Source organism: Zeus faber (genome assembly GCF_960531495.2).
Source record: "Zeus faber genome assembly, chromosome: 17".
Taxonomy (NCBI): domain Eukaryota; kingdom Metazoa; phylum Chordata; class Actinopteri; order Zeiformes; family Zeidae; genus Zeus; species Zeus faber.
In genome coordinates, this window is record NC_137204.1 from 10,380,068 (window position 1) to 10,391,273 (window position 11,206).

Consider the following 11,206-nt stretch of genomic DNA (forward strand, 5'->3'; position numbering starts at 1 on the left):
TAATGGGTGGTAATCTGTGATAATATACAAACATGAGTGGGATAATTTCTCTATTGAGCTTGCGCGGTTTTCATTCCTGACTTAATGTGATCTCTCAAGGCGTGGAAAAAGAACCCATTCCTATCGCACAAAAGAACACAAATTGGGCATGTTTGTAGTTGTTGTTTGTAGTTTTGTCTCTTTTTTTTTTTTTCTTCTCAAATGTACGATTCATTAACTTTAAACAATAACTGATGTATTCCTTAATATCTATAAGGCACTTTGAAGTGGCAAATTTGCTGTAAATTATACTTTCTCAGTCAGGGCCAGCAGCCCTGATAATAGTTCAAGACAAGTTTATGGTTTCCTTTGATGAAGTGGATTGCCATGTGTCAGATTGTCAAATGCTTAGCTTGCACAGCACTTGAGACTCCTCAAAATCGTCAAGGCGTTTATGAATTTCATTAGGTTAGGGTTACGCTTACCCTAACCCTTCTAAGTTCAGAGGAAGTTCAAGTTTGAATGCCGACAGTTCCCGTGTTTGTTTCATTACTCACAAAGCCATTTCTGACAGACAACTCATAGATATACTTCAAAATTATCGTAATTTATTTTACATCGTTTGAGGTTGACTCAAATCATCCCCGGCGTGGCGGACAGCAAACATCGGCGTACTTGTGAGCTCGAAATATAGGAGTGATGAGCTGAAATCCTCCGGTCGGATAGAAGAGTAGAGGCCAACAGGTAGATGCAGGGAAGGTGGAAGGAGTGCAGCAAAGCATCAAAGCAGGTAAGGCTGAAGGGATTGGCTGCTTAACATGCGGGCCCATGAGAGTGTGGAAGCATGTGGTGCTGTCAAGTTGTCTGACAGAACTAGCTCTGCAATCTACGCATCATGTTTGTACAAACAAACAAACAAAAAAGGATAAACTTTAATATTTTATTCATATACAAACAGAGTTCTGATCTGAAAATGGAGTCTGGAAACAATTTGGCAAACTCATTCATCAAGGTTCAACCCCTTGATAAATAGGTAAAATAGTAAAATAATGAATATAATTTCAAAATATTTCACTACATATTCCAACCGTCTTTGTTGTTTACGTGTTTCGTGGTGACATAATCCCGAACACTTGATCGTACTTGGGCACATACTTTGGAGGAGAAGTAAATGTATAACCAGTGAATAAGAAGGGAAGGATTAATGTACAGGTGTAGGTCTGATGTTCTGAAACACATTTAAGAATGTTGCTGGGCTCAGTCGATCTCCTTCTTTAGATATTTCTTCATGACGGAAGCTATGTCTTCGCCTTCGCTGCCTTCCGCCTCCAGCCTCTCTCCCTGTGGCCCGCCCAGCCTGCGCCCAGAGACCCCAGTTTGGGAGCTTCCTCCCGACCCGCCGGAGCTGGACGATTCTGCATCGGAGCCTTTCCTGCTGCGGGAAGAGGGTGGCAGCTCTCCGAAGTGGACGCTCAGCGCCCTCCGGCCTCCCCTGATGGAACCGGCCAGGCTGCTGGTAGACTGAGCCCTCCGGATGGCCGGCAGGATGTCGGAGATTGCGCCGTCGTGGCTGCTATCGCCGATCAGGCAGCGGTTTTGGAACACCATGGGTTCGGAACTCAAAGAGCCCTCACCACCGCCTTCCGTAACAATGCTCCCCAGCATTCGTCTCCGCATGGGTTGCGGGGAGCGCTGTCTGGCCGTGCTCACAGAGCAGCCTAGCTCCTCCAGTTCCTCCTCTGGGATTGCCAGGGAGGGAGGGCGATGGCCGGCATGCTGGGACGCCAGGGAGGAGAGACGTGGCAGAGTGGGAAGGGAAGCGATAGTATCGGTGGAGTTGAAACGAGAGGGTTTGGTTGAAGCGGTAGAGGAGGAGGAGGAGGCTCCGACGGAGGTCTGTAAGTCGGACATGGAGCGCATACTCGCAGCCCTGGCTAGGAGTGGGGAAGAGGGTTTGAGGATGCCGGGCCGGGGCTCCTGGAGGTTGACTGGATCGACAGAAAGGGCGGAGGACCTTCGCCGGAGAGTCGAAGCGGCAGTTGTTTGATATACGGGCAAGGAGACGGCACTGCCGGCTCCTTCTCCTGCGTCGCCGCCAGGTCTTCGTTTACGAAGCCCGTCCAACAGCTCAGATAGGGCCGACGAAGATGAGGCGCGACCAAGGCCCCTGGCACTAGCACCGGTGGCCTCAGAGCCATCATCATCAGGGTCCACGCATGAACTTTAATGTGAAATGAGAGACACTTTTATGTAATCAATCAAGGCTAATTCATTACGGGAAGAAAAATGTCATTCAGCAGAGAGTAAATGCTGTATAATGAAGGTGTTACCGGAAGCTGTAGGTGCTCATTGTGTCCGCTACAGACTGGCGCCCCATCTGGCTGCCAATGGTACTACCACTGTAAGAAGAAGCACAACGGGAACTTCCTCTCGGCACGCCTAGCCAGTGGCGGATCCCCTCTCCGACATCCTCTGTCCCGAGAGAACCAACACTGGACACAGAGTCGCTGCAGAATAAGAGGGCAAAATGGTTGTTATTCAGCACGCTGGACAATGTGAGTGCAATGTATCAGTAGAAAAATCTCACATACTACCAGAAGCATAGAACACGTGACTCCACAGTGCAGAAATGACCATCCTCAATACGGAGTCATACTTCTCTCATTTTTAACATTTTAACATTAACAATAATACAATCAACACACTAGTGTGCTGTGTCTCAAAAACCTTGTGGTGAAGATAATTTAGAGTTTAACATTATAGCTATCTTCCTTTAGCTGGCTCTGTCACCAATTTAAGGGTCGTACAAAATAAAATCAACACGATTTTCTTTTGTTGAATCAGTGTGGCTTCTCAGATTGTGATTGGGTGATAACAGGGAAAACCGCTTATTTTTTATTGGCGGACATTTAGTCATATTAAGCTGACCAATGGTCCAATTTTTAGTCCAATGTATTACTAACCTTCCTTCTCATTCAAAGGCCAGTTTACATTGATGTGCGGGCCACATGTGGCCCCCGGGCCACCAGTTGAAAAGACCTGGTCTATCATCTGCAGTGACTTAGTGAAGGGTTTGGTAGAGTTTCTTTTAGTGGAGATAATGGAGGTTCAATCTCCATTATTTCCATCCCGTCTAGGGCTCGTTGACCACTACATGTAAAATGTTCCATAGTAAAAATTCCCAAACTATTTAAATCAGTATCAGGCTAAAATTGCCCAGAAAAGACATTACATGGGTGACTTGAATATCCCAAGATGCCAAACCCACATTCATTCTGGGGGCAGTTAGTCGCCATGCACGCAGCCAATGATAACCCCAAAGTTCTCGTTCCATGCTTTAGCTCTCTCAAGTGATTTATGATCTGATAAACATCATCAGCCACAACATTAGAACCACTGAAAGGTGAAGTGAATAACACTGATCATCTTGCTTTAATGGGCGGGATAGATTAGCCAGCAAGTGAACAGTCAGTTCTTGAAGTTGATGTGTTGGCAAGAAAACTGGGTCAGAGCATCTCCAAAACAGCAGGTCTTATGCTGTGTTCCCAGTGTGTTGTGGTTAGTACCTACCAAAAATGGTCCAAGGAAGGACAACAAGTGAACAGGCGACAGGGTCATGGGCGCCCATGGGCTCATTGATGCACATGGGGAGCAAAGTCTAGCCCCTCTGGTCCGATCCCACAGAAGAGCTACTGTAACACAAGTTGCTGAAAAAGTTAATGCTGGCTATGATAGAAAGGTGTCAGAACAAACAGTGCATCACAGCTTGCTGCGTATGGGGCTGCGTACCCACAGACCGGTCAGAGTGTCCCTGCTGACCCCTGTCCACCACGAACAATGGGAACTGGACCATGGAGCAATGGAAGAAGGTGGCTCGGTCTGATGAATCACTTTTTCTTCTACATCATGTGGATGGTCGGGGTTAGGGTCTGATCCAATTGAGCATTTGTGGGATGTGCTGGAACAGCAAGTCTGATCCAGTCTATTTGCAGACTTAAAGGATCTGCTGCTCATGTCTTGGTGCCAGATACCACAAGACACCTTCAGAGGTCTTGTGGAGTCCATGCCTTGACGGACCAGAGCTGTTTTGGCGACATGAGGGGGAGCTACACAATATTAGTGGTTATAAGTGGTGGTTTTAATGTTGTGGCTGATCAGTGTAAATGATTTCATCCATGATAAAAATTTGCGGCCTGTCATGACTTTCGGCTCAGAGCTATTAAACTATATATATGACATAGCTAGATACAGGCAAAATGAAACAACATACACTCACTATCACCTCACACACATTCGTATGGGTGCTTACAGATCTTTCTTTCGAGCTAAGGACTCCACAGTAGTTTGAATGCTGGATTAAAGAGCAGAATGATTAAAAAAAAGGACAGTTTACACATACAACGACCGAGAAATGTAAACTTACACAAAGAAAATCAAAAAGTTAAAGCTTTAATTACCTCTCAGAGTCACTTTCATCACTTGACTCCACTTCCTCCAGGGCGGCCTGCAGGTCCACGATGCGACGGATGGACGTCTCCAGATCGGCTTGTAAGGTCTGCCGGACGGCCGTGAGTTCCTCCACTTGCATCTCCTGTACACCCCACCCCCCAAAAAAGGATAGAGATTATATGATATAAAACAAAGTTCCATGAAATTCATTTTAAATAGGCCAACTGTATTTTTATTTTTTTTACCAAAATAATCATGAAAGACCCAACTCTCATTTGAGACAATGTTCAATTTCCAATGGAGAAAAGTTTTTACTTTGAGCTATATATCTCCATATACAATATATATATATATATATATATATATATATATATATATATATGTGTGTGTGTGTATATCTACACAATTTTCTTTCTTCAGTTGCATATATATATATATATATATACTTCTTTAACATGTTGACAATGTTCTACCAGCTCATTTGTATATATCATTTTACATTAATTATACATATTTTTCAGTTCAATTCTCACGCCAATAAAGCCTTTTGAATTTAAAATTTAATGGATTGAGAAAGATAGATAGATAGACAGTGAGAGAGCGAGTGAGCGAGAGAGAGAGTGAGAGAGAGTGCGAGAGGGAGCGGGAGGGATTTCTTTCTGATGGTGGAGTTGGGGTTAATACAGTGCACATAACACACACACACACACACACACACACACACACACACACACACACACACACACACACACACACACACACACACACACACACACACACACACACACACACATGCAAGCTTCCAGGCTTTCAAAGTTATTAGCTTTTTTTGGCTTTAAAAGGATCGGTAGGGTTTGGGGGAGCAGTGGTTGTCATAGAGACAAACAAGTACCTGCGAGTGTGTGTGTGTGTGTGTGTGTGTGTGTGTGTTCTGTCCATAACCTTGAGAAGACAGTAGAGGGAGGGAGGGAGTGCAACAACGTGATTAAATGTGTTTTTTATACCTGTTGTTAACCCTTTCAATCCAGTCAGAAGTGTAACCATTTGTGTCTTAATAAAGGTCATGCTTTGGTCTGCTTCTGTGCCCTTCCAAATGTGTGTGTGTGTGTGTGTGTGTGCGTGTGTGCGTGTGTGTGTGCGTGTGTCAGTTTGAAGGTAAAGAGTAGAGAGCAGAGTCAAGAGGAGAGGCCGATGGACATCACCAGCTCCATGCGTCGACGGCCGCTGTCCTGCTCCCGGTGGGCGAGGTCCTCCATCTCCAGCCTCATGTCATGCAGCCGCTGCTGGTAGTACTGTGAGCTCTCCCTCTCCCGGGCCTCAGCCTCGGCGCTCTGCTCCAGCTCCTCCCCTAGACGCACCACGCTGTCCCGCAGACGCAGCACCAGCACCTGCACACAAACACACACACATGCGCACACGCACGCGCAAACACGCACACACACACTCACACACACACACACACACACCCACACATACAGACGCACACACACACACACCCACACGGTTTTCAGGGCCAATAAGGGATGTCCCGCCACCACCTGATGGAATGGAATGGCCAATTCCAGAGGCTAACATTCCCAAACCCCATGTACAATTCCACTAGTTTATCATCAGTCAGGTCTAAGAGTGAAGGTTTGACTCTTTTTTAGGTTTCGTTCTTTTCAGGCCACTCGATAAAAAGAGTCGTTTTGAGAGTTGTTTGGAATCAGTCGGTGTAACGCGTGGTGAGCGAGGGAGGACTTTCAATGAGTAATGAACGAGACTCATTGGAGTCGGTTTGGCTCTGAGTTGTTGTCAAATCTGCGAGTCAATGACTGCCAGAGTGACTCCCGAGGCATTAGAAGAGCTGTTCGTTATGACCAAATCGTTCAGAGTCTTGCATCGCTGAACAACCACAGAACCAATTCCAGGCGGGGCCCAGGGGCCCACGAAGATCTCAACCTTATACCCACTATACGATACTTTACTTATACTTATGAGAGTTGTTGAAACATTGCAAATTGGAAATGACTTTCCTCTGGTCTCATCTCACCTCAAACCTTTTCACCTGTCCTCTTTGGAACTCCAGTTTGTTCTCCAGGTCACACACGCGCGCCTCCTGCTTACTGACGATACTGCGCCCCACAGTGGACGCCTCCAGGAACTGCACCCTGGACACGCTGCACTGGAGCTGAAAGAGCGTGACGGAAAAAAAACAAAAAAATCATGAATACAAAGGAAATCTGTGAGTCACACAATATGATCGGGAAAAAAACATGTTAAGTCTAGATTTATACAGGCTTGATCATATTAAAAAGTGTGGGAAAAAGCGCATTGCCTCTTCCTGTAGGGTTTGTCTTTGTTTTTTCATGTCCTCGAGTTCGGCTTGCAGCTCCCTGATCTGAGAAATATCACTGGAGGACTTTATACAGAAAAAAAGAAAAGAAAAAATAAATCACACATCGTACGTATAGATCCGAGGCGGAAAACGAATCGAGGAGGACTTTTCTCTGACGCGGAAAAACACTACCTGCGCGATGAGGGCTTTGTGTTTCTTCATGAGCTCGTTGAGGTCCTCCTGGTCCTCCTCCAGCCTCTTCAGCAGGTCGCTCTTCTCGTGCTGGAGCAGGACGAGCTGCTCATCCACCTGGGGCGAGCGCACACGCCAGATCAAATAAGATATGTACACACACACACACACACACACACACACACACACACACACACACACACACACACACACACACACACACACACACACACACACACTTGTCAACAATTATACCCGCCACCCCGTCCGCACACTCACCAGACTCTTGTGTTTGCAGATGTTCTCCAGCTCTACTTGAGCATTTTCCAATTCCTGAGCGAGGGTCTTCTGGATGTTCTCAGCTTCCATACAACGAGCATCGCTCTCCTCAACCTGTAGCCGATCCAAAGGGAAACAAATTTGTGTTTTGATCACCGTGTTTGTCTTGGGTTGTGTGTATGAAAAGGCGTTTTAACACTTTTTACAAGTCACTAGTAATTATATTTTATTTACTAATTGCTATTCCAACAATAAAGAGTCACTATTTGTGTATTATTAGTCAAAACATATGTACGAGTACTTATTTTTAAGATGCAAGTAACTGTTCCAATTGATATTCGTAACTATAGCAAAACATATATGTGGCCGAGGGTTCGTTGTGCGCCTACTTCTGCAAGCAATAAAACAACAAACGCAGAGGCTCTGTCATCTGAACAAGACTTTCCTTTTATTACTTCACAGCTAGTCCATGGCAGCCGCGGCCGCAGCCACGGCCACGGCCACAGCCACAGCCACAGCCATGGCCACCGCCGCGGCCGACTGCCCCCGCAGCACATTTACACACTAGATGTGGGATCAGACCGCGGGCGGCGGGGCTGCGGCGTGAAGCCAGCTCATGCAGCCCTCGTCTCGTCGACAGGCCTCTGTGCGCCTGGCTTTTCAGGGCGTGTCGGCTCAAAATGGAACTTGCTAATGTGGGGCGTGCCAAATATTTCAAACCTCTCTCCCTTTCCATATTTAATATACCTTGCAACTATACATGGTGCCGTGTGTGCTTTTGTTTTTAATTAAAATGGCATCGCTGTTTACTGAGCGACATAAATTACCTCTCGAAAAACAACATCACGAGTCTTGCCGTCCCTGAAAATAAAGATTTGTCCTTGTCGGAGAAACACAAAATGACGTCTTTCTTATTATATCGCTGGTTTAAGGGACGTTTTTCCATTTCCAAATCAGCCTAATCATGAACAATTACGCAGTGGTTGGGGCGTCCATTTTCCAAGGATTAGCGCCATTGAGAGCTTATCTTCCCTCTCCTATTGGCTGTCGCCCGGCGCTGCTCATTTGCATAAAGTTGAAGTCAGCTCAACTTTCGTGAGCTCGTCGCTGAATGTAGTCTGCCCCTTGCAGCTGCATGAAGCCGAGCTCCGTTAGAAATGCATTGCAGCCCGTCGCTCTGCAGCGCATTTGCGCGACGGCGGTGTGACTGTATCATAAAAAGCTATTATGAAAAACTCACTTTTTCAGTGCTTGTGCACATACATTTGGGAGTCTGATGGGCCTGCAAATACACATCTGGATTGATTTTTTCTCGCCTCAAATTTGTTCAGGAAATTTGTTTGGTGGACTGATAAGGTGAAATGAGTGAGAGTTTTGGAGTAAATACAAAGGATACCTGAAAGCCAAGCTCAAATGCCATTGGCTCACAGAACCTGGAACTTGTGCTCACACCTCATTGGCTCACAGAACTCGTGGCCTCGGGAGGGGGGCTCCTCCCACAAAAAGAGCCCGTTTTGGAACAGGATGGTATAAAGGTATGTTCGAATAATGGTAGAATGCGTAATCTGAGTGGTATTTTTAGCAAAACAATTTCAAAAAAATGTTTTGGGGACCTCAGAGGCCTGTGTTAACTTAAAGGATATACCTACATTTGACAAAAAAGGAGCATAATAGGTAACCTTTAACCCCTTCCGCAAAGTAGTTTTCAAAATAAAAGCCCTAGATCTGCCCACTAGCTACTGCTTACCAGGGGGAACGATAGTTAGCTTGCTCTAACTCAAGTTCTATGATCATACAATAGGCGAAGCCCTCCAGCTTTGTTCTTATTGGCTTACTTCGGGCGTATGCGCGTCTTACTGAAAATTTGAATGAACCCATCAGCCTATCAGCTGTGGCCTGCGGCAATAAAGGGGCCTGCGGCCGCTGGGCTACTCCCCAGGGATCTTCAGCAATCCTAGGGAGACAACTGGGCAGGAAAAGCTTGAGGGTTTCGCCTATGATCATAGAACTTGAGTTAGAATAACTTAACTATCGTTCTATTTCACATAGGCTCTGCCCTCTAGCTTAGTCCTCATTGGCAATAAGGCGAAGCCAGTTGAGTCTACGCCCTGCTGTCAAAACAAGGTAATAGCTCTGCCGGTACAACCGGCCAACCAATAGGCATTAACTTCCAAGACATACTGTAACAGGGCAGTGGGAATGGCCTTATACTCATACATGGTTTCCCACACTAAAATAGCATTGTAACTCATCCCAACAGAGAAGGTCCACAATAAATTTGGACCCATGGTTAAACCAGTCATGCGCTGGGACTGTCCATCCTCATTTGCATATTGGATAAACGGGTCACTCTAACTTACCCCCGTAATGAAGTCCGTGTTGGCACTAAAAGGGGGACGCTGTGCAGAGCACCGAAGATGATAGGAGCTCCTGATGTTCTTCAGTATAAAAGCCTGATCGGGTTTCAACGTAGCTTTACTCAGATCGCCATTCACAAGGCAGCTGCCTTCACAGACAGGGCGGCCAGCTCCCCCACACGTTTAGCAGATGTCAGCGCACGCAGAAGCATCGTGTTGACAGACAGCTGTTTCAAAGGGATGGAGTCAATCGGTTCAAGGCCCTCACCTGTGAGACAGTTCAGAACCAATGCCAGGTCCCGTTTTGGGGCGAAAGTGTGTGACAAGGGTCACATATGTCTTGCTCGCTGTAGGAAGTGTTTAATCAGGGGATGGCCAAACGCCTGCTTTACGCCAAAACCCTCATGGCAGGCCGAAATGGCTGATTGCATATACCTTAACATTGGAAGGGGACAAATCTATGTCCAATAACCACTGAAGATAGGAAAGTATGTATTCCCAGAGCATGAGGTGGGAATGACATTCTGCCCTTCACACCAGCGTTCAAAAGATCACCACGTCCTGGGGCACTGAGTGGCAGTAGAAGCTGTATTAATCACTGCAGACGACAACCCCCATTGCTGTCGCTTCAACCTCTCAGGCACCAGGCCACCAGTGGCTGACGGAGAATCAGGCGCTGTTTTATCATTCCCCGTGCCTGAGAGATAGCACGCAGGAACCTGGGCATCAGTCATGGTTCGTCCGCCAATAACTGGACCGGCAATAAGGACGAAGCTAGAGGGCAATGCCTAGGTGGTATAGAATTTACAACTGGGCATAATAATAGCTTACATACTTCCCATCCTAAAAAAATAAACGTCTCAGTTTCTAAAGAGTAACAGTATAAATGCAATACACAAACATTTCAACAGCGGTATTCACATGCCACATAACACAAGAATCCCAACAGTAAACAACATTATGCATGACCCCAGCACATACTGCACGGTCACAACCAAGTATGCGACACTAATCCTGTACACCAGATACAGCTGATACCCCATAGTGTCTAGACATAACGTACATGCGCTGAAACAATGTGCAATTACAGGTGAAAACATGTAAATTATGACTGAGTGACAAAACCCTCGAAACACACAGACAGTCTCACAGTTCTTCCAGAACGAGACACAGTCTGTTGTGACTCACTGGTGCCTGTACCATGAGCAGCCCCTGTGCCACCAGTGACCAACGGCTCCTCAGCCGCCCAGACCCCATCCGGAGACCTCTCGTCCTGCGCCCTGAGGCATCAACAGGTAGAAGCCGGAAGGCTGCCCGAATAACCGGCGGGCATCCACAGTCTTTAAGTCCACCGTGTGCACGCGGATGCTTGCAGGCACGCGCACACACCGCCTCAAAGACACACACGCAGGCGTTGCGTGTACATCTGAGGAAGAAACGTGCGCGCTACCAGAGGGAATAGATACTAGTTTGAGGCGAATGTGTGACATCTAAAATATTTGAATCCCCATAGAATTCAATGACAAAATTGTCCGAATTGTTTGTGCTGTGGAATAGTGACGAGTATCTAATAAATTAAAGTACAGTACTAGTACATCATACTTTTTGACTTGTAATACGAAAATAGTTACTA

The 11,206-nt window shown here is 46.3% G+C and overlaps 1 protein-coding gene across 2 annotated transcripts in view; it reads right to left on the bottom strand.

Moving 5' to 3' along the window:
• Positions 1 to 905: 905 nt before the first annotated feature.
• The window catches only part of myo18b (myosin XVIIIB), a 26,997-nt gene continuing 16,696 nt past the window's right edge, over positions 906 to 11,206 (bottom strand). Inside the window, exons 33-41 of one of the 2 annotated variants that reach the window (XM_080017840.1) lie at positions 7,217 to 7,330; positions 6,938 to 7,054; positions 6,746 to 6,829; positions 6,461 to 6,598; positions 5,631 to 5,816; positions 4,437 to 4,570; positions 4,289 to 4,330; positions 2,310 to 2,486; positions 906 to 2,200 (exon numbers count right to left, since the gene is read on the bottom strand). In XM_080017840.1, coding sequence (XP_079873966.1) covers positions 1,237 to 2,200; positions 2,310 to 2,486; positions 4,289 to 4,330; positions 4,437 to 4,570; positions 5,631 to 5,816; positions 6,461 to 6,598; positions 6,746 to 6,829; positions 6,938 to 7,054; positions 7,217 to 7,330 — 1,956 coding nt within the window. In that variant the 3' untranslated portion in view covers positions 906 to 1,236. The remainder of the gene's footprint in view (positions 2,201 to 2,309; positions 2,487 to 4,288; positions 4,331 to 4,436; positions 4,571 to 5,630; positions 5,817 to 6,460; positions 6,599 to 6,745; positions 6,830 to 6,937; positions 7,055 to 7,216; positions 7,331 to 11,206) is intronic. The other variant, XM_080017841.1, reaches the window with a different exon arrangement.